This window comes from Betta splendens, chromosome 24, assembly GCF_900634795.4.
Source record: "Betta splendens chromosome 24, fBetSpl5.4, whole genome shotgun sequence".
NCBI classification, from domain to species: Eukaryota; Metazoa; Chordata; class Actinopteri; order Anabantiformes; family Osphronemidae; genus Betta; species Betta splendens.
In genome coordinates, this window is record NC_040901.2 from 11,906,192 (window position 1) to 11,930,335 (window position 24,144).

At 44.9% G+C, this 24,144-nt stretch overlaps 1 protein-coding gene across 6 annotated transcripts in view; it reads right to left on the bottom strand.

Moving 5' to 3' along the window:
• Positions 1-1,230: 1,230 nt before the first annotated feature.
• The window catches only part of tbc1d32 (TBC1 domain family, member 32), a 31,923-nt gene continuing 9,009 nt past the window's right edge, over positions 1,231-24,144 (bottom strand). For 2 of the 6 annotated variants that reach the window (XM_041069425.2, XM_029141486.3), the window contains exons 21-35: positions 23,263-23,350; positions 22,812-22,930; positions 22,535-22,654; positions 22,207-22,295; positions 17,677-17,799; positions 16,470-16,578; positions 15,705-15,798; positions 15,503-15,628; positions 13,868-13,951; positions 9,452-9,521; positions 8,687-8,802; positions 7,216-7,370; positions 6,784-6,924; positions 3,946-4,134; positions 1,231-1,988 (exon numbers count right to left, since the gene is read on the bottom strand). In XM_041069425.2, coding sequence (XP_040925359.1) covers positions 1,869-1,988; positions 3,946-4,134; positions 6,784-6,924; positions 7,216-7,370; positions 8,687-8,802; positions 9,452-9,521; positions 13,868-13,951; positions 15,503-15,628; positions 15,705-15,798; positions 16,470-16,578; positions 17,677-17,799; positions 22,207-22,295; positions 22,535-22,654; positions 22,812-22,930; positions 23,263-23,350 — 1,743 coding nt within the window. In that variant the 3' untranslated portion in view covers positions 1,231-1,868. Of the gene's footprint in view, positions 1,989-3,945; positions 4,135-4,810; positions 4,919-6,783; positions 6,925-7,215; positions 7,371-8,686; positions 8,803-9,451; positions 9,522-13,855; positions 13,952-15,502; positions 15,629-15,704; positions 15,799-16,469; positions 16,579-17,676; positions 17,800-22,206; positions 22,296-22,534; positions 22,655-22,811; positions 22,931-23,262; positions 23,351-24,144 lie in introns of those variants that run through there. The other 4 variants (XM_041069424.2, XM_041069421.2, XM_041069423.2 and 1 more) reach the window with 3 other exon arrangements.

Here is a 24,144-nt window from a genome sequence, read left to right on the forward strand (position 1 = left end):
TCCATGACAGCAGCTGAGGCACAAATCATCTGAAAACCTCCCGCAGGCGCTTCCTGGTGACACCTGCACGTTTACCTGAGGAGCTCCTTCCATTTTTACTCACCTACAGCGAAGACAAACGGCCTGTGAGGCACGCGCTCTGCGCCACATTAAACTTGTTATTAGGTTTTCTGGTGTTTAGCACGAGCAGACCTGAGGCCACGCTGCATTTTCAAACAGCATAATCAAAGCGCGACGGGCGAAGCCTTGATGTGGAGCGTCGACTCCTGGAGGTGAACGCTGGCGAGAGCCGAGGGTCTCGCTTCACAGCTCCTGTCGCTGAGTTAGTGTGGGTGGAACACGGGTTTGTTCTTCTGTACGGAACCAGAGTGAGTGACTGAGCCAGTGTCAGTGGCAGAGCAGAGCTTCCCATCATTATTTAACCTGCCAGCTCAGCTGTGAGCTACAGCAGCCTCCATCAGGTTAGCGAGGTTAGCTACAGTAGGTTAGCGAGGTTAGCTAGGTTAGCCAGGTTAGCTAGGTTAGCTAGGTTCGCTAGGTTAGCCAGGTTCGCTAGGTTAGCCAGGTTAGCTACAGTAGGTTCTCTAGGTTAGCCAGGTTAGCTAGCGTTGCTAGGTTAGCCAGGTTAGCTAGGTTAGCTAGGTTCGCTAGGTTAGCCAGGTTCGCTAGGTTAGCCAGGTTAGCTACAGTAGGTTCTCTAGGTTAGCCAGGTTCGCCAGGTTAACTAGGTTAGCCAGGTTCGCTAGGTTAGCCAGGTTCGCTAGGTTAGCTAGGTTCGCCAGGTTAGCCAGGTTAGCCAGGTTCGCTGGGTTCGCCAGGTTAGCCAGGTTCGCTAGGTTAGCCAGGTTCGCTAGGTTAGCTAGGTTCGCTAGCCCAGCCTGTCCATCCATCAGAAATAAAGAAAACAAACCCTCTGTTTTCAGGAAAGTTGTGAATCTGGTCACACTCTAATGTTGCTGGAAGCATAAACAGACGCTTTGCACATTCAGCCCATAACAAGTAAAGCGTGTTTATGTTGTTGGGCTTGTTGTGCCGGTCCCCAAGTGGCCAACGCGCTCATTAATTCAGCTGCAAAGTTCAATTCCAGGTTCAATACATTGTGACTCACATGTTAAAAACCTTCAGAGGTGAAATGTCGCGCGTGAAGTGATGCTAAACGCCAGACGCGGTCGTCCCACTGTTAAACACCACCTCTGTGAGAGCCGCGAAACAAAACTGTTGGGAGAGAGATGGATGATTGTGATGAGCACGTTTATTATTCAGACCTCACCGGCGTCTGAGGAGGGACAACAGGACGGAGCAGGAGGGAGAGAAGGGCTGTGTTTACTAATGAGCTTGATCACACGATACGCCCCTCATGCATCTTTCATGTGAAGACCTGCATGAGTGCACAAACACAAGCGTGTGTGATGCCTTGTTGCGTGTCCTGGTACCAACGCTGTGCATCACCACGAGCACATGGAAACTCCAAAGCCCGGTCCCATCCATCGCCAGCTTTAATGAACACGTTTCAGATCCTCCCGTCTAACAGTTTCTGAATTAGTATTTACACTGTATGAAAAATACATGAATGAAAAATGTTTCTTTACAAGTTGATGAAAAGCTCAAAGTGTAACTTGTGTCATAAAACCACACACACAGTTCTTCAGAGAACAATCAGTCCGTTTGTTTTCATAGTATGTGAGCAGTAATAAGGTCCCGTTCTGTGGCGTGGAGTCAGGTTCCCCCGGTTCTATGCTGCACAGATTCAGATCAACACAATGCGTTTAGCATCAAGACGTTTACGGGATCGTTCTACATCAGAACCAAACCCCAGGCTTTGAAGCAGACGGAAGCCGTTCTGCTCTGACCAGGTTCACGCCCGCTTCCTACTTGACAGGGCCTCGGATGCTCATCATGTCAGCGAGGACAGTGCTCCTGTAGCTCCGCTCCAGTCCCTCCATGAAGTCCAGGTAGGTGCTGACCTTGAAGCCGAGGATCGGCTGCTCCTGCAGGGGAAGAGGATGCAGATTAGACCTCAGTCAGTTCACAGCCGGCTTCACTCTGTGGTGGTCAAGTGTACATTATTTCAAAACAAAACTGTTTTGTATGGAACATGCAGACGCCTCTATAGCAAACTGGGTCGTCACTGTTTTAAAACTCGTACAAGAGAAATGAACATTTGATTTGGCTCATTCGTTGGGAATTTAATTTTGGCCGCCATAATTAGTGCCGGAGCCGCTGTGCATCTGTCATGACAACACCAGGCCCGGTGGACAAAGCGAGGCTGCAGCACAGCGAGATACAGTACCTGCTAAGCATTATGCTGCGAGTGGCCTCATCAGTGAGCAGAAATGCTGCAGCCAGAACAACAGCAGAGTAACGACCGTGATTGAGCAATGTGTCATTATCCAGGTCAGGACGCTTAAAGGAAGCCTCCGTCTAATGACTCCTGTCGTTTCTTCCTCAGCACTGTAATATTCCATCATCACTTTGGAGAAAGTGCCTTTGTGGACTCTAATTACAGGTTATTGGTGGAGGTAAATAACAATAATGAGAACACATTGCTGTGAGAACACAAATAATATGTTTGGAGACTCATCTCAACGGTTTAGTTCCCCCTTAATAAGAGTGAAGATTCTGAAACCGGTAAAGCGTAAATATTTCTGACATTTAGCTCACACAGGCGGTTCTGAACCAGAAGCCGCTGCATAAATGTACTTTTACTGATGAATGTGTGGATGCATACATCAACCTGGGTCCAATGTTAAGCACGGAATACCAGGAAATAAAAGATGCAATTATTTTCACACTAAGCTAATCATGGATCATCTCCTACTAATGATTAGTTTTACCAACACAGACCCACAGTGACAGATAGAAGCTTGATGGTTCTGTTTGTGTTCCGATCCGGTATTAAACGTTTCTGTCTTCTCTTCCTCCTACGACACCATTTTAGCTCCACTGCAGTAAAACTTCAGCCAGACCCGGAGAACGCAACGAGCGAGTCACCTCGAATTTTAATTTAGATGAAATATAGATACAGCTCCTAGTGGGACAGGAGGAGTGTAAAAGGGTGAGAGCGTGTGTCACGGTTAAAAAAAGCCAGCATCCGTCTGGTGAAATACCTTCTCCACATTGTTCCCTCAGAGAGACAGAGGAGACGAGACAGATAAAGATGTCAAATGCAAACCGGCACGTCGAAAACTTTCAACAGTTCAGCTCAGGGCAGAGTCTGAGTTTGTCTCCCTCCAACACACACACACACACACACACACACACACACACACACACACACACAGACACACACACACACAACACACACAAACGCACGCACACACACACAAACGCACACACACAAACGCACGCACACACACACACACACACACACACACACACACACACACAAACGCACGCACGCACGCACACACACACACACACACACACACACACACACACACACACACACACACACACACACACACACACACACACACACACACACACAGAGTATCTGATGCCACAGCTCATTAGGACCGCTTCCTCAGATAACGGATCTTCTATTCTCTAAAACTGTCAGCAGCAGCTCATGGTAATGTTAACACCAAAGCTATCAGCCGAGATAGATCGAAATGCTTAATAAGTAATGTCGATGAGTGCTTCATGTCAGGTCGTGTCTCATTCCCGACGCTGGGGTCTAATTTTGCTCTGGGAATTAGTAAAGTCGGCGTCTTGGAGACAGTGACGTTGGAACGTTTGTAAAGTTTCTGGGGCCACTCTTTAATTCATGAAGACAAGAAATGACCTGATTATAAATAAATAATACATACATGCTGATATTAATGCATAAACCCACTAGTTACATTTATCTATGCATTCATTTATACAGTATATTGCAACATGTCCCGTTTTGGCCTTTTGAACATGTGAAAGCATGAGCATTTGGATAGCGTGACGGTGACTTACCTTGAGGAAGACCTGCAGCCCCTGGGACTGCGTGTGCTGCAGAATGTGGGGCTGCAGGTGCCGGAGAACGGCCACGCACACGTAAACCTGGTAGTCGCAGCCCATCACCACGCAGGTGCAGATGTAATGGCAGATCTCTGTCCAGTCCAGGTAGTTCCAGAAACACTGAGTGAGCCAGTGGAGGCACATCTGTGAGGAGACAGAGCCAAACGGCATCGAGATCGAACCCGTGGAAGGATGTCGGCTTTGAGACGCGTGAAGGAAATGCAAAGCAGCTCAAACAGTTAAAGTAAACTCACAACTAATCCACTCAAACCAAACGGTCGACTTAATGGTTGTCGTAATAAAATCAAACATATAAAATTCTTAAAACCCAGAATTTGCCAGATTTTAAATGACTGTCACACATTCATGCTTCATACGAACACGTAACAGCTAAAGAATGGATGTCTATTCATGCCTTAAAGTCAGACTCTCAGTCTGCAGCGGTGCAGTGATGTACTGTAGATCATGAAACCATAATGATCTGAATGCTTCTAAGTATTGCATCCATTTATTCTAATCAGTAATGACTAATACCTCACTGGGCTGTACGATCATGCTCTGCCCTCATCTCTCCAAACACGCCTTCCTTTGCTGCATCAGCTTTTATAATTGAATCTTTCTGAAAACGGATTTACTTTGAGAACGAACCATGATAGCTCACAACAGTGGAGAATATTGAAGTGGGATTAGGGGACAAAGAGACGAGTGGATGCATGCTAATGTTTATTTTTCCAGCTGATGACTGAGTTGAGATCTGTGCTATTAATGCAGCGATTCAAAGGGGTTTCAGTCCGTTCCCAGTGAAAAGAACACAAAGTACCTGAGTACAGTATGGAGAGAAAAGGAGTCCAGCCGCCTCACAGCACTGCGTCGCGCCTCAGTCATGTTATGATTGGTCCAACGCATGATGTCAAATCAGCCCCAGCAGCTGGAATTACAGTCATTTCAGACCATCTGACGGAGCCTGAGCTGTTGTTCAAGTCCTGCCTGAAGCGCTAACTCATCCAGTGTAATCAGACTTTACTGACTAAAGCACGTGTGCAGCTTCATGAGCAGACGCACACGCTTGAGTCTGCAGGTGTGTGCACTTTTATAGTTTCTGGTGGAAAGTGATTTGCAGGTATTTGGACTAAAGCGTGTGACACAATAATGTGATATAGAATCCATCTAATTGTTATGCCAATAATCATCTACTCTGCTCACGCATACAAACAAGCTCCACTTATGCTCCATAAACACATTATCCTATTACCCCCCTCCTCAGCTATAGGCTAATGAAAATATTGACATCCTAATGTGTGTTGTCATAGAACAGCCATTATTTAACCCACCAGGCAGAGCTCCACATACTGTACGCTCTCTGATTAGAAATGCCTTCAAGGTCTGTCTTAAAGTGGCAAAACGCTCCTCCCTTTCTGTTCCTGTGAGCTGGGACTCTGGGTCAAAGGTGACTGAGACTGCATTCTACCAATACTCTTTACTTCATCTTCCTTCTGCTATAAACAGGCTTTCAGAGCTATTAATAATCTGAGCAGGTCAGGTCACAGCAGCCGCCTCGCTCAGTTATCAGAGCCTGCCTCTGAGGGCTGCAGCAGGGCTGCGTGTTAGCGCTCACTGGCTTTAAGTCACGGCAACAGTCCCATTGCATCATGCTCCCACCACCGCAGAACAAAAGCAGCATCCAAGTCATTCATTAGGGGACGCACACTCCTTATTCCCACGGTTCCACTCATTTATCCTATCTACAACATGCTGCCGCTGACGCTACAATCATATCCTGTCAGATGCTCCTCCTCTCCCCACGGTGCTGTTTCACATGCGTTGTCGTTTTGTGGTTTAATGTGACTTTGGCCTGCATCCAAATACGGATCATACTTGCAAACAGCTTTCATTGTCTGAATGTCAGGTTTATAAAGCAGGTGCAGGATGCGCCACTGCTGCTGTGTCAGGCTTTTAAAGCTTTTGTAATATATATTTCCATTCCTGACTGACAAACAGGTGCCCATTATCACCTTGAAGAGCGGCGAGATGAGCTGCATGTTTGCTTATTATTCCGCTGTGGAGACGCAAAGTTCACGTCTTTGATGCAAATGTAGCGAGTCTTATGAGCAGCGACGCGCAGCCGCCAACTGCAGACGACAGGATCAAACGCAAGCGTCTTCAAGGTGAGAAATCATTGTTTGAGAGAGAGAGACGACTGAGTGAAAAGAATCAAGTACCAAAGTGCAAAGATCTAACTGCTATAAACATCCAATGTCAAAGCTGTACTTGGAGTTTTTAAGTCGACTAAAGTCAAAGTAGGATAAAAGTACAGAGTAAATTGTAGAAAAAAGGAATTTAGTCTGACTTCCTGTCTTTAGTGTCTATGAATTACCTGTAACTAAACCATCTCGTGCAGAAGTGACCCCATTAAACGAGGAGTCCCTGTTGTGTGGGTTAAGTCAGTGCACAGACGCACACGTACAGCAGCAGCAGTAAACTCTGTTTTAGAGGTTATAGACTTTGACAGATAGAAAAAACTTTTAATGGCCTCACTCAGAGCTACTAAATGATCCCTGCTAAGTGATGCAGAGGTCATAAAGCGCTTCAGCATTGGTAACAAATGGCCAAGTTTACAACGCATATCAAGCAGCGCACTCATCTTTACACATATACAACATAAATTCTGTTTGTAAAACCGGAATGGCTCCGCTCACTGATGATGCCGGTACCGGCTGGCCGGTTCCACGTCTGAGGCGTAAACAAGTGATCAGCACAGAAATGAGTGGAGCGTTTATAGAGTCTGGCTGGTACCTGGGATGGGGTGAACCCAGACATCCTGAAGGCCGAGTGGACCAGAGGAAGCTCGGCTTTCAGCAGCATCTCCACGTAGTGGGCCGTGCACCAGTAGACAGGAAGGACGGCTGATTCAGCCACTTCCACAGGAACGTGGACCTGACACGACAAGCAGCACATTTTTAGTTCCACAGCAGAGCTCTGAATGAGGTGATACTACCAGGACTACGGGAGGATGTTCAAACAAAGCAAAGCCAGACGTTGGCTTCATCACCGCTCTCCTGTTGTCTGTGACACTGGCTGAATCGACCACACGCTGTAGCTGGACTCTAATTGCTATGTGCAGAAATTCACTGTCGCCGCCACACATGTCATGCATCTTAATGTGCTGCATATTTAAACCCTACCTATTGTCGCTCAGACGTTGCATTTGCATGCGCTCAGACTCACAGAGGCGTGTATCCTCGCCGGCCAGACGAATGCAGAGACGAGCAGAGAGGAGAGGTCGAGTAACAGGCAGAGAGAGCGGTCCACATTTCCAGCCATGATGAGGAACATCGTGGAGACCAACCAGTCGTGGCCTGGATACTCATCCTGCTGAGCTACTGAGGTCCAGAGTTAAAGAGTACCAGCACCAGCAGAGGCATACAAATCCACAAGTCCTGACTCGGTTCACTCTGCTACTTAATTAATTCTTTAATGGATTAAGGACTTTCCCTGAAATCCGCATTACTGCTTACTAATTAGTGTCTTTCCTTATGAATGTTTCATGTTTACATCCCTGTTAATAGTAGCTGCAGGTGATAAAGATATCAGGCTGCCAACCTGTTCAGATATAATTTACCCCCCAATGGGCAGCTTATTAAACATACAGGAACAGCAGGAGGATGTGTGTTAGGTTATGGAGCCTACATGAGGATTAAATACACAGAAACACACGGAGACTGATTTACTATCTTTGTACTTGCAAACAGTAAAATCAGCTCCATGATGTCTGGTGAAGCTAAAACCACTAAGTGATATCTAAAGGGCAAGTGACATGTGAAGAGGAAGTGAGATGTGAAGTCCACTCCTGACTTTGGAAAGAGACTCACAAACAGCTGCCCTCTGAGAGCTGGTTCTGGATCTTCACATCTTCAAGGGCACAAAGGGCTTTGAACTGCGTCGCTTTGCTGATGAAAGGGCAGGAAAATGTAGGATTTGAATTTTAACTTCAGGAGCGACAGTCAGCTTTAAATCCATCAGGACAAAGAGAAGCGTTGACTGGACCCACTGTTTCTGAAGAAGTGCAACAGTTGGTTTATTTCATAGCTGGCTCGCTTCACCCATGGACGTGCTGTGGCAATCAAGCCTCATTTACTCATTATCATTTTAAATAAATCAGAGCTCTAGTATGATGAGCCATATTCATTTAAAACCCTCTCTTTAAAGGACATTCATGTTTTAGTTACATCATCTTTTGTCTCTCTGCTGAACAGTTGCAGTGACAGTAGAAAGCTGCACGCAGTCATTCTGCCATTTGGTCACTAAGATCATTTCCTTATATGAGCTGAGGGATCTCAGTCTTATTGCTCCTTTATAGAGAAAATGTCACTCAGCTGTCAGCATACAAAAGAAGCTCTGTTAAGGAAAAAGGAGGCTTATCAGCATGTGTCTGGAACCCCACAAGGCTCGGCTCCTCAGACAGACACAGATCGAGTAAGATAATGTGTTGAGCCGACAGAGATGGACACTATCTGTCAAGTCCTCTCAGAGTGACACTGGTTTCCTATGTGAGATACTGCGACCTTCACTGAAGCAAGCTTGTTGACAAAGTTTGACTATGAGGGACAGAATAATTGTTTTATACTAGCGTGATCGATAGGTAAATCCAACTCAGAACAGCAGGTGCTGCTGCAGATGAGGTTTCTATAAAGGATGCTGAGGCCTGAGGATGTTTTCACTCTTTGTGTGGACAGGAGGCTCTTTACGTGCTTCATCAGCAGCGTCAGGTCATGGACATCATCATCTTTCAGCAGCCTGAGATTGCGGCCATATCTGTGGAAAAAAGACACAACAAGACATTGTGATTCGCAACCATGCGTCCATGGTTTGTTTTTCAATAATTACATTGTATTTCTACAGCAGAGAGTTACAGCTGTTCAGTGTCCGTTCTGCCATGAGACAAATAAAATAAAGCTGGAGAAATAAAAAAGTCCTCATGCACAAACCCAGAAGGATTCATCATGTGCTGTATACTGCAAACATGCATCTAATAATGATTTGAAGGTTTTCAGCTGCAGAGCTCTTCAGGGCAGGTGTCGTGAGGAGAGTTATAACTACTATGTAATAGTCCAGGAGGGTCCCATTGAAGAGGGAATGGGCAGCCTGAGAACAGTAATGAGTCAGAGGCCCTGCTTATGGAAAAATAAAAAACATCTCAGGTATTATGCACACTGGCATCATTAAAGTGAAAAGGGAGCAGCAGGAGAACAGTTAGGCTCTGCAGCAGGTGGAGCACAGCAGCAAGGTGGGAGAACTGAGACTGCACATGTGTCTGGATGCACGAAGGCTGAACAGAGTGGAGAAGGAAGGACGGTACTGTAGGTTGTTTACCCAGCATATTGGCTTTAGTTATCACAGAACACAGCCGGTTCCCCGTCCTGCAGGTGTGCTGCTGCCGTTAGACCACGGAAGCCTTGCTTACCTGACGCAGGTGTGGATCCCCAGCTGCTCCACAGAGGACAATTCAACAGCCTTCACACTCGTCTCCTCGGCTGAAAAACAAGGCGATCAAAGCAGAAAAGTGGTTATTACACCCCTACAGAACGTCTCACCCTCAGAACAGAAAAACACCAGCCCCGGCGCAGGTGCAGTCCCCCTGTACGTCCTCAGAACTTTTGTAGCTGGCAGTTTAAAAGCAGCCGTCACTTCGGTAATTTCACAGCGGCACTTTAATGGTTCAGAGAAGCAGAGGGGAAAAAATGCAATATGAGATTTTGAGCCTTGTGAGAAAGTTCTTTATCTCGGGACTTTCAGGAGATACCACAGAGTAGTGAGACGGCGCAGCCTCAGATCCACACGCTGCTCTCACGGAACCTTAGCCTCACTAACTGTGAATAATAAAAGAATATTAGTTTTTGAACCTACAGTTGTAATTGCGTGCAGACAGTGATAAATGGAGCAATATCTGAAGGATAAGTAATATTTTGTTTTGAATAATAATTCCTGCCTTTGGGGAAACAATATTACTACAGTACATTTGTGCTAATGGAGCCTCCTTCTGACAGATTGTGGTAAGATAATGAGGAGATTTCACCAATTAATATCAGATCAGAGGCAGGAAACCTTTAAATCCATTTCACAGACGAGCAGTAGAGAAATGATAATACAGTAGATGCAACATACTGTACTTATGATACTGTAGCAACAACCCAGCGTTGGCACTAAAAGAGGTTTAATCACAGCCCATCAGAGTGTTTTCCCTGAGACGTACAGACAGTACTAACATCAAAAACCTCTGACTGATAATGACAATTACTGTCTATCCATCCATCCATCCATTTTCTGAACCGCTTACTCCCTAGTGCGGGGTCACGGGGGTGCTGGAGCCTATCCCAGCTGGCTACGGGCGAGAGGCAGGGTACACCCTGGACAGGTCGCCAGTCCATCGCAGGGCAACACATAGACAGACAACCATTCATTCACACACTCACACCTACGGGCAATGGAGAGAAGCTAATCAACCTAATGCACGTCTTTGGACTGTGGGAGGAAGCCGGAGAACCCGGAGAGAACCCACGCAAACACGGGGAGAACGTGCAAACTCCACACAGAAAGGCACCAGGGCCGCCTCCGGGAATCGAACCCAGAACTGCTGAATTAAGGACTCCAGTCTTTGTACCAGACACGTTAAGGGAGAATTTTCTGTGAACAACGTCTACAAATAAATGAAGACTTTAACAAAAACTGTACGACTGAGTTGAAAACACTAGTATACGCTCATCTATAGAGGAAGTCTGAACCTCTGCACGATTCTCACCACGTGGCAGAGAAGATGCAGAGTTATCCTGAAACAAAGCAAAAGACGGTTTAACCAAAGCAGAACGGGACGAAAATCGATTTAAAGGACGGCTCCGTATTCCGAGCAGGTCTCCGTCTGATATGTTAGGATGTAACAGTCGCATAAAGAAGCAGTCTTTGCTTCCAGCTGTCCAATTTCAACAGGCAGCAGAAATAAATGAGATTGCTGCGCGGCTGCCTTCAGGAGTCAGGGCCATGAAGGGTGAGGAGATACAGCTCAGAACAGTGAACTGACAGAGGTTAATACTTGGCAAATGAGTCTGCTCGTTCCATACAATAGGACCGCTGGAGTGGGGCAGAGCGGCTGAAGGTGCAGTCAGAGTGGACTAACCCGCAGGCCCATGCAAACACACCCAAACACACACAATCCAATAAGAACCACTTAATTACGCACAGAATAAGAGCATGTTCAGCAGCAGCGCATCAGATTCTTCATCAGCGCCTCGGATGAGCTCTGCCTTTGTACTGATCGCCTTTAGAGGCAGCGCTGATGAAAGTCATCCCATACACTGTGGAGCAAAGCCTCCGTCTTCACTGCCCGTTTGATCCTTAGTGGGAGATGCATTATAAATAAAAGGACGGCGCACACATGCGACGCACTCCTTCCAAAGCCTCCTTTAATGTGATGCTTTCAGAAGCCACATCCACTGTCTGCTGCTGTAAGTCATGTGGCAGCGCTGCCCGGGTGCTGCGCAGCATGACCTGTGACCACGCTGCTGCTGGACGCCTTGCTCGGCGCCGCTGCAGAGCTTCACTTTGTGTCGCCTCATCCAGGTTTGCAGCTGAAGACATGGAAATACTGCACATCACGCAGTCAGAGCCGACCTCCAGCTCTCGCGTCGCTTCACCGGCTCCTCTCATTTTAAACTGTGCTAATACCGGATGTGCAGTGGCCCAGTTGTGTTGCTGACCCTGGTGTGGCAGCTTATGGACAGTATTAGATACAGTAATATTACACACATATGATGATATAGAAATGAATGAGTTGTAGAAGTGATGCACAGCAAAAACTGATGACTTTAGTTGTTCACAGCTGCCACTTTTCTTCTTTTAACAGCATCTGACGGTTCCAGTGTAACAGTCAAATTTGACTTAATGTGAAACAATGAATAGGATTAAATCACTTTCTAATTAATTAACTACTGTATTTGCCTGGAACATGAGCAGCCACTAGACGGTTTTAGCATTAGTTAATATGTAATTGAGTTACTGCATATTTAGAGCTAAAGGTTTGCTCTGGGGGATTATGTTTTCTATTACATCATCTAAGAAACAAGCTACGACCACAACGGGCCACATTTCCTTTGCTGTTTAATTCAGTGGGAATGCATAACATTGGGTGGTTTAGCCGTTAGCAAAGGTCGTCATGGCTGAGCAAGGTGCTACATGTACCTCTGGGACCTGCAGAGAAAAGAAGAGTTGCTGCCTCTGTTGAGCTCAGTGAAGCAAACAGGAGCATTTAAGATTATTCTTGATAGAAATTTTCATTCTGCTACTTGATCCTCACTGACACTGCGGCACTGGAACTTTTTCAAGTTCACGCGAAGCCCGTAAACAACACGTTCAGGTGAGACACAAGCCCGTTGGCCTAAAATGAAAAGCACTCGACTGCCACAAATCCTCTTGTGGACAATGGGTGGTCCTTGAAATGTGCAGAGCCAAGAGCCTAACTACACACACGGTGACACAGGAGCGCTGCCGTGGGGCTGATGTGGCTCAAAGACAGAGCAAGATGGCCACTAATCACAGAGCTGGCACTTTGAAGAGTCCTTGGGCAAGACAGCCACCTAAGCTGCAGCGAGGGCAGGCCAGGCCAGGCCAGGGCCACAGCTGATGGGACGAGGAGTGCTGAGGCCTTCGTCCATTAGGGAAGCAGAGTGCTACATAACAGCAGTGCTTTTACGATGCATTTAGCCTTTACGGAACAGTCTGACACACAAGCTGGCAGGTGAAGACTGGAAAGGTTTTTACTGTGGCCATGAGAGATAAAACTGAGAAACACTCTCACGATGAGACGTCTTAGCAACGGTCTGTCACACGCTGGTCACTGGGTCTTCACGAGGTCAGAACGTAACGGGTCACAACCTCCGCACTGTCCTGCAGCACACTGGACAACATGCATCTGTTCATGTGCTGGTAAAATCCTGTTACGCAGAAGCATGAGTAACCGGTCACCGTCTGTGTGTTGTGATTATTTCATTTAATGTCATATCTGATACGTTTTGTCCGGCGTTGCTGTAGAATGTTAAGTGGAAAAAAGACAGAACATTCATTTTTGTTTACGTCAGAAGTGAGAACTATGTAAATCAAAACCAATAAATATGCAATTAGCACTTAGTGATGTACCTCCAGGAGGTTTTCAAGGTTCTCTTGGTATCACGGATTAGCATTTTTTTCCTTTCTGACTGCCGTCAGACTGATCAGCTTGTTTAGCCCACTGGCTACCAAACAAGCAAACCTGCTGAAATCATTAACTCATTTGAACATCACACATTTCAACCTGGGGCACAAAACTCTTTTGAAAGTGAGGAGGAATCTCAGCTTCTTTACTCCACAGGGACCGTCCCAGTGGAATGGAAGTTTTTCAGTCAGGACAGCTCATCAGCTTCATGGCTGCCTCAGTGTCCGGCGTCCTCATTCAGGGGACGTACAGTCAGATGGCGCTCTTCTCATTGCTTAGCAGTATCCTCAGTCAAAGTCAACAGCATTCTTTGACTTTCTCTCAGTGAATCAGCTGAACTACTGTCTTACTGCATATAAACCCTGGTCCACAACAGCCACAGTTTGGCTTGTGTTCCCTTCCCAGTGCAGATTATTTGGATCAGCTGTGGTTAGACACCTTTGTCTTATACAGAAGGCTATGTTTAAATGTAACCTTCACAGCCAGAATGTACAGTAAGTAAGAGGAAAAGACTGTAGTCAGGTTCATGTCCGAGTTACAAGGACTCGGTATCAGTTCACGGGTCCAGAGTGCCCTCTAGTTTTCCCTTTGTCCAAGTTGTCAGGAAGAAAAGTGAACGTTTCTTACTTTCGCACTGACCTTTGTACTGAGCCGGAGAGAAGAAACAATCTGCGGCAGAGCTGGACAGATGAGCCACAACCTCCTCCAGGAAGTCAGCTAGCACTGAGGAGGGAACAGACAGACCTTAGCCACCACAAACTCGCATGTGGTCCAACTGTTGTGACGTGCACCAGCTGGCTCTGACAGATCTCCTGTACGCCACAGAGAATATTAAAGTCTATACATTAATAATGAATGGAAAAATGAAATCAGCCCAACATGTGTGACACGTCTCCAGAGATTATGGTTGGCTGAATAAAACACTCGCACCAGCTCCCCGCTGACTTCGGGATTGTATCCTACTGCTCTACAAATAAACCACTCACGGCCATTTAAATATTACATCTCTCCCACAACACATCTCTAAAACAGTTCAGCACGTTTCTGTAGGAGGTAGAAGAGCCTCATTTCACTTTTAATGTATTACTTTGAGAGAGACATATCTGCACTAATTCGTTGTACAGTAGAATATTAGGAAGACTTAGTCCTCACAGAGCTGATTCATTGTGCTCCTGGTGACATCCTCCACTCAGCATCCTCCTATCACATCTTCTGTCTTCTGTTATTTCAGCATGTTATAGATTAGGCTGAAGTCATGTTAATGCTGGGATGCCTAGTGCAGCCTCAGCCAGTTTCATTCATTTCATTATATCAATATTCTCTGCGTCTTTCTCTCCACAACTAGAGGTTTCCTTTTCATGTTTCTTAAAAAATGCTAGGTTTCAGGACTTGCCAAATAAATTAGCACTTGTACAGCTCAACAGATAATAAAATCGTGATCGTGATGGTTCTCCAGTGAAAAGACTTAAATGAGCGCCATAGAGAGGAGAGTGGATGCTTTAATAGGCTAAATTCAGCAGTGTACTGATGAAAGGAAGCAATCATGGTACAGGATACTGCATGCATTAATCACAGATTGCCAGGCCTCGTTCACTGCTGCGTATTTTTGTCCTTCTTGAATCACAGCTATTAACTCCTACATTGAAAATGTAGGTGTTACTGCGATTTCATAAAGGGTGTCAATGCTCGGATGATGAGCTTTAAATGCTACAGTAATGAATATCAGGACTAGTGCTCGGTGATATCAGATATCAGATCAGACATGTACATATACTCACATGACAGCATCATAAATATGAAGAAACACTCTGGTCACTCACACATGTGCTACATATCTCATTCTGCCCAAAGCAACAACTCTGCCTATAATTCTACCTTCACAAGGTTAGATCTGGTCAGTCAGGGTGAAGCTGTCAGAACGGGGATAAATCTATGTGTTTATGAGTGAGGTCACAGAGGGGGGTGTCAGTCAGGACACAACTTTCCAACAGGATTGAGGTCAGGACATTTAGGCTTGCTGATGAGGCAGTAGCCTGGAATCCTTTAAACCTGATTGTGTCCAACGCTAGCTTGGTACAGTAGGTTAATGCACAATATTCACTACTGCCAAGTGCAACTACATCAGTAAGATGTGAACACGGACACTGCAGTATTAAGTTGGACACATGGACACTGGACATCAGTCCTTTATATAAGAAGAGAGCAGAACCTCCAGCAAACACACAAAGCTGTGCATTGGTGTATGCGACAAATAAACCCACTATAGAATCTTACCTGTTCCTGTTAGAATGTTGGGTTTCGAGGTTAAAACTTCACAGTATTGTCTCCGGCAGAGCTCCATCCACGCTTCCTCGTGCTCGGTGTCCTTGGATGAGGCCAGAAACGCACTGATTGCATTGTCTGTTGAGGCAGAAGAGACTATGTCACTGTACAATATAGAAGTTAGTATTCACACCTTCATCAACATTGGTCGTACCCTGTGAGCTGTGCTGGATTATTGGTGGGTCCAAAGTGTAGCACTGAGGCAGAGGATAGCTTGAAAACATTGGCCAGGGATAAGGATGCTCTCCCTTCAAAGAATAGACACAGAAACCTAATCACCAATCATTCATTATAGTGTAATGTTATTAAACAATTCGGTCATTTACTGTTTTCATTCTGTTCCAAACCTTGATAATGACACAGGCACTTACACAGATGCTGTAGGTTATACTGTGTAACGTCAACAAATTCACTGATTTATTAGTAGTGCATGTATTTCTATTTCAGAAACCCTGTGACCCTTTAGCTTTTCATTTGTTTTACAACACCTCTCTCTGAGTAACAGGCGAGATGAGTGAGAGAGACCTGTGAAACGAGATGGGAACACTCACTAAACTAATTCACACTCTCCCCTTTACAAAGCTTTCATACGCCTTCCTTGACCTCAGTGTAAATTAGCTCCTGTTATGCACTCAGCATAAACAACACCTAAATAATTGATATCTATCTCACAACATACTGAGTAAATAAGACTGCAACCTTGAAATGACAAGCAGCTGGTCGTCACTCAGAGGCTCTATCTATTATTAAATTACCAGTGGCACAAATTCTAAATGGAAATGAATAGATGAGTTTGTGAGAGTTGGATTAGAACCACAGTCACACTTAAAATTCATTTTATAATTGTATATATTATCAAGTCAGACAATGTTAATACAACCTTACAAACCAATTGAAACACAGATTTGCTACTGCTGACCTCTTGCAGGGCTCGAGGGGGAAGCCTCCTCTCAGACGGACCTCCAACCACACCAACACGCACCAGCACATGATTCCTCTCCACTGACAGACCGTCGATAATGAACGCTCTGAAAGGTTTGATCAAGAGAGAGATTAGACAAAGATGCACAGAAACACAAACAAAATGATTAAAATGTCAATCCTTCCATGTAATTTCCTTCTGCACAATCACATAAAACCATTTCAACTAGGAAGAAAAGAGAGAGAGGTTTCCATGTTCGACTTTCAGATAAGAACCAAGAATATTCCAATTATGAAGGCACTTTAAGGTCGCAGGGTGTCAGCCTTGGTGGATAGTTCTTAAAGCTGAAGCAATTTGGCCTTAAACTGGTAATAAAAAGGGAGTATTTTCTTGTGCAGTGCTCTTCCCCAAAGCATTTTTTGCAGTCAAATGTAATTTGCATACATTTTTTATGAATAAAACAAAAAAAGTAATTTCTCTCATCGGCTCAGGTTTCTTAAAAGTAGTAAAACGTGCAGACTGTCCCCACAAAGTAGTTTGGCTCATTGTTTTGGTCACTGATCGTGAAAAGGACAAGAAAAAAAAGAATAATGAGACTGAGAGAGACAGAAATGATAAAAGCAGTAGAGTAAATCAGAAAGTGAGATGCCAGAAAGTAAAGTTTAGATGACATTGAACAGAATAAAAAAGGGGGAGGAGGCAGAGAGGAGATGATCCTGTCCATGATGATAATGGAGGTATGAGGGGATGAGAGGGCAGGAAAGGAGACTAGAGAATAAATTAACAAGTCCTCATCCTCTGAAATGGAGCCAGCAGTAGGACATGTGATGTGAGTTGGCATTTCCAGGGTCATTTCCATTCATAACCAATAACCATGGCTCTGCCACCTATTACGAAGAGAGACCGGCTCTTGAGCGGCCTCTTGCAGAAATGGCCTTTTTACTTCCTTATATATTTTATTTGTGACAAAGCAAACAAACAATTTCTCATCTTCAGCAAAGATTAAATTTGAAAGCAGTCTGTCATATCAGGATGATGCACGGGGGAGAAAAAAGCTTTTAGGGAGAGAGTATACGTAAGTGCGAACGACAATGTGAGATTTGAATGTGTGCAACTATTAAAAAGGTCTGAATTGAGGAGACGCATTGCAGGGTAACGTCACATTTCAAACTGCGCTGCATTTTATGTGCTCACGATTTCATACCCATCACTGGTGTCCAGCTCGATGACATTCTCTTTCTGGCTCTGCAACAGCATGGAGCAGATGTTGTACTGGCTCTCCAACAGCAGAAACGAGTCCAGATGACAGCAGAGCACGCTGAGCAGCCTGCAGCACACCAGCACACAATGCAAAGACAGTCAGACATGCTGCTCGAGTAGTCAGTGCTATAAGCTAACACATACATAGACAGTAAAAACATGCCAACACCCCCGTTCTCACGGAGCGTCCGTTTCCCTGGTGCTTTGTGTCTGCTGGTGCTGGATCAGTCAAGATATTCCCCGCAGTCGCCTGCTGTAGCCAATTGCAAGCTTTGTTAACTAGGGGCCCTTGGGAAAAGCTTCATGGTTCATTTTCAGTGGCTGGTAATGACACCAGGCTCAGGCAGGCTGTTGAGCTCCAGCAGCGTTTTGAGACACTAAAGTGGCAAAGTAAACAGTGTGTGCAAAGGCTGTGTGATGCACGCTCCACCGCCACGCAGGGAGGGAAGGCTCCTTAAAGCCCTTCATGTGTGAACAAACGGATGAGTTTAGGATGCGATCTGACTGCTGCTCCGGCCAACGCCTTCACTGAAGGTAGTAGCAGAACATACAGTACAGGGAGAGTAAGATCCACAACCTTGATGTCACCATCGTCTCCCACCAGCATTTAAGTTCTTAATAGAAAGTCCCCCTTTGTGTCAGTGGTGGGTGGCATCAATCAACATCATGTATTTAATGTTAATAGTCTCCCATTACATTTGTGTTTAAATCAAATCAGACCTGATAAATTAGGGTTGTGGTTTAAGGAAAACATGATCAGAAAAGCTATTTCAGTCCAGACTAATGGCCCACAACCTGTAAACAGCGTCCTGGTCCTACAGGGTTAGAGTCCACAGTCCTACAGCCATAAACACATCCACTGCCCAGCGAAGCACCGTACGACTGCAGTATTTACATGTGCACGTGTTCGTCATCTCTGCCTCAGAAGCAGCTGCTTCACATCCAGTCTCCCGTTTGACTGACACCTCCACTCACTCGTAATGACTGCAGCACAGCGAGAGGCGGGGAGTCTGTCAGGCCCCGTGACCTCGCTGTTTGAAACCAAGAAAAAGCAGCACTAGACCCGCTTCCAGTTAGCGTGGACTCAGGAGGTGTGTAAAGGCTTCGTAGGAAGGAACACAAGGATTCACACATCACATAAACAGCACAACATAAATGTCTACACCTGAAATAAAGCACCATTTCAAGAAAAATGTAAAACTGATGTTTCCCAGTCTATGAAACCAGAGCAAAGGAAAATCACGCCGTTGCCTGACACAGACGTCTATCATCCTTCACTGGGTTTGAGCTGCTGCAGACAAGCCACCTGCTGACTCCCAGGCACTAATGCACCTTCATAGCTTCACAGCTGCAGGCTTTTGAACTGATAATGAGCCAGAAGGTCAGTCTCCTCTTCAGTGCATCCACCATGTCCCACAGGACTTTCAACTTCCACTTGTCTGACTCCAGACCAGTTTTCCACTTTGCCATAGACCACTTTAAATAAGCTTCAGCACACAGAAGATGAAAGTGTCTTCGGATTAAATTTATATATGGCTCCTCTTTGCATGGTGGAGCTTTAACCTACATTTCTGGGTGGCCACGTGTTCACAGACGTGACTGGCTGTGCATTGGGTCCATGCAAGTGAAGTCAATTACAAAATAATATTACTTTGCATAAAATTGCAATTTGCACATGATGCTTCTGAAAGATCGGTAAACTTCTGAGAAACTCCAGCCTCCAGTAATCACACATACATTTCATTCATACATTGATTTACATTCTTTTACCGTTTCATGTATTTGATTTTATTTTATGTGCTCCACTGATAATAGCTGCTCTCATCCAGGTGCTTTGCTGCAGGTTAGTGCATTTAGCTGAAAGCGGTGCACATAAAACAAGATCATGTTGTGACATACATTTACAGTAATGCTGGATTGCAGCTCACTGGTGGTTTGTAACTTAGAGCTCTCACTGGGGTCAGCTCCACCTACACAACCGGGCCAGTGTCGTCACAATTAGATTAGTTCATTACGAATCTTTAGGTTTGACTTTGTTAAGGATGATTTAGAGCACATAAACACACACTTCTACACTACTACAGTACTATTCATTTGATAAGAAACAAACATTTGAGAATGAACAACACAATCCAGAGTAAAACCACCTTGAAGCTGTTATTGATTCTTCATTACATGGCCTACTGTACATGACATCTGATCAAATGATGAAGACAAAACCAGGATGAAGCCCAGGTTGTCTCTCTTGGCTAAAGATCTACACGGAGCCACAACGAAGGCTTGTCTACAACAGGGATCAGCTTTGAAATAAATCTTTTGTTTGTTTAACTTGCAGCAAGGAAAAAAAAGCCCAATCATCCTCAGTTTCCCCCTCGACTGCTGCTGGTCTCATCAACAGGACCCAGGCTCCCTCGCTGCTGCAAGCTGCGTCCCTACAGTGCAGACGCCTCTCACCACATTAATAATACGCCTGCTGGCTGCTCCTTTGTTTCAGTACATTCTTTTTATGAGACCCGGGGCATACAGTAACTCTGCTCTCTCTCTATTTACGACCACGTCTGTATTTCACTTTTCTGTGTCTCTTTGTCTTAAAGCTGAACTACTTTCAAGCACCGCTTTTCAAGGATTAGTTCAATGTGTGAGGGAACCTACTTGGCATAAAACTTGCATTACATCAGGGGGGTTAATTTCCATGTACAGTTGCATCAACAAGTTTAGAAAATCAAGAACACTAAACTGAAAAAGCCAGGATTCCACAACCAAGCCAAGGTAAAATACCTGAAGCTTTTTGAAACATAAGAGACTAAGAATAAAAATAATTGTTAGAAGGTTAAGTCTAATGTGATGTGTGTCAAAAAGGGGATTTCAAAGCACTGAGCTGGTGGGGAGCAAGTGAACCGCCTTTAAAGTTCATGAAATCCAAGAGCAATAACATTTGAAGAATAATTATTTTTGCCTGTTTTCTGCAGGGCTCCGACATTAACAATACATGTCGCTTCCCTGGGTTCCTCCGTCTTATTCTTCACTGCAGTAAAGCTGCAGGAAACACTGTTCTCCACAGCATCAAAGCAATACGAGAGCACAGCACGGTGTGCAACGTACAGTAAACATGCAAGGATCTGGACGCGTTCAGACATCCTGCCAATAAAATGCTGCATCTAACTCTGGGCCGGGCAGTGGTTTAGTCAGGTGTCTGCAAAGCTACTGTAGTCCATGGTTTTCTGCATTGAAGCATTGCCTGCACAGCATTCGCACATAGGAGCAATCTGAACATTAACTGCACCAGAAGCGCTCTTATACCAGTCAGTATAATGAACCTCCATCAACCTGAGACATGAAAAGCAGTGCTCACGTATTCACTATCTAATAGCGATGGCTTAATGATGGAGGCCCTGCATGAACTCAGAGTTTAAACTATTTCACCTACTTCAAAGGCTAGTTAGCTTTCCCTGGTGTCTTTCCAATGGTTTACAGCTGCAGCAGCTACGTTGGAAAGGTGGAAATCACATGCTTCTAAACACCTGAATCTAGGAATATGAATCAGCCACGTAGCTTCAACAAAGTAAACAAGTGGATTTATTAGGGTACCTATTAATAAAAACTCAGACAGCAGACATACACAGACACTGTGGTTATACTGAGGACCCTAACACATGGTCTGACTTAACTTTTTGATATTAAAATGCTGCGTTTAACGACCCACAGAGAGGCTCAGAGCCCGAGCCTGCCAGTTAATCCATCAGCCGAGGTGGCAGATGAATAGAGCATCTTGTTCCTTTCACTTTGCTTCACTTGGTTAATAAGAGTGGGCTGACTGGCAAGCGCAGACAGAGTGAGTCAGCAAGGCTCCAAACAAGTCGCAGCTATTGTGATTCAGAAATCCTTTTGAGGAGAAGCCATCAGGAATGCAGCACCGTTCGAACACACCACCGCACCACACCCGCGTACGTCAACTCAGATGTGCTACTGTACAGACGTGACACAGCTGAGCCCCCAAGCAGGCGAGACACAGACTCAGACCGACAGGGTCATTACAAGAAAAGGCAGCAGTTTTTGTAAATAATCCAGAATTTACTGAAATGATCTCAGATAGACGTTACTAAATGCTTCCGAATAATTTCAATTCAATCAGTGCAGCATTTACCATTTACAATAATCCAAAGATGGAATGGCTCGTCCTTTTAAAGGCAATTCTTCACCTCCTTCACACTTGTTAGGGTGTCTGTTTTTCACAAATACAGAAACACAAACACAAACACACCCACACACTGAAGCCCATTTCTCTTATCTAGAGAAATCCTTTCATCAGCCTTTCAGTGCTGAGTAATCAAAGCACAAAGAACCATGTCAGTCTGCGATTGCCAGAGGCTCAAGTGCTGGTGTTTATGCATGTGTGTGCAGTCATCAGGTGTTAATCCGATATTGTGTGCTTTCCCGCTGGTGTTAAGTTATATGGAAAAAATATAAGTCTCACCTCAGGCCAAATGTGTGCGACTGCTCATAGTGGAACAGCGAATTAATCTTTGCATCTGAATTCACAGCAATCAGCCTGTCAATCAAATCCTGTGGAGTGAAATGAGATGCTTTGAAGAATACGGTCATGGTGCAAAATGAAAACAGTGTGGATATTTACTCTACGTAGGATGGAAAATATACATCACATCATGGGGGTTAGGAGGAGGCCTTTACAAGCAAAGACAAACACGTAGGTGGTGTCTGAAGTCAAGGTAAGTGCAAACATGCCCTCAAATGGCGCAAAGAGGCATTGCATGAAGTATGAAACACAAAGGAAAAACACTCACAGGAACGGAGGTTGGCATTTCTCTGAGACTGTATTCGCTCTTGTTGCCTAGGGGCTGTCGGCTCAGCAGCTCCCACACCGACTGGGACGAGGAGAGTAGGTTGACCATGGACAGGAAAGACTGAACAAGGAGAGACAAGGCAAAAGGAGTAAATGCTACGCATCATTGGTCAAATGACAGAAATCTATCACAAAAACGCTTGAGGACGTTTTGTGATGAGACAGGATTTAAAGTCACCAGTGCCAGAGCACAGTTCAACACAAAGGTTGACCAGTACCTTCAGACAGCTCCGGTCTATGGGGTCCATGGGTGTTGCTTTGGGACGGACCACCCTGACATCTTCACTTCCACACTCCAGGGCCGACCACAGCTCAATCGCCAGTGCCCGGATAAAACCTGAAAGCCACCAACATCACACCAGGGTGTCTGAGCTGGATTTGACTGGACACTGGAGACCTCACGTTTTCTAAACAGTTCAAACATTTTACTACAATATACAACATAGCTTTAAACTATTACTTACAAGCCAATATTCCCACATATAATTTCATGTATTCAGGAAATGTTACTCAGAGGCTGTTGTTCTTCTTATCGTGGCACAAACACTGATAAAAGGTTTCTCCCTTGGCTGTTAGGCTGCTTTTTGTGAGCTAAACAATAACATGGAGTTCAAGCCTCAAGCATCACAGCTGGCAGTTGCTTGTTCCTGCAGGTATATGCATTAGTACCTGAAGAGTGCAAAGCCACCACCCCTGGAGCAGTTGCTGCCACCTGTGTCACCATGACTCCATATCCAAATTTCTCACAGCGGCTCACCTACAGAAAACACAAACTAAATTCACAAACAGAAATTCATCTTTATTTGCTTCACGTTAAATGAAATGTGCTCGTGATGGGATGAAAAAATAAAAGTCCAATGAATTTGTGCACAGATATTAGGAAAAGTAATGTAAATGTAAATTTAGCGCTCGCAAACGCTGACTTTGCCAGATTCCTGAAAAGCTACTGCATATTGCTGTTTAGTATGTTGAGCACAAATAAAATTGCTAATTGATTTTTAAGCGTGCAAGCCCTTCATTAATTACAACACGATGTTAGAGCTGGAAACAGACTAAACATAATTACATTTCATAATTAAAGTGAAATGCCAAATGAGAGAAGCAATTACAAGTGTGCATAAACAATGGCAATGAATTATGCCCACAGGGAATTGGCTACGGTTTCCAGTAAGACTTAACGCATGCGTCTTGACCACGGATCGTGAACTACACTGTGTTTGTGGAGTCCAAAAATAATAAATTAAAGCCAGTGTGGGAGCAGCAGCATGTAACAGCCCCCAAGCTACTGGTGAATACTAAGCAGTCTTCAGGAAACACGACTGTGGCCTTGAGAAGGTGTAGGCGCAACAAATTACCTCATCTTCTGCAGAATACATTAGACCAGTGACATAAGCCAGCAGCATGAATTGTGTTCTACATGGACTGTGTTCCACTCAATGGGACGTTGTGGAAGCCTGAAAACATTCAGTTTGGGCGGTAGAATGAGCTTTAAAACCAATTACCCTGTTTTGATAATGATAACAATGAGTATTACCAATATTCATTTTCTCT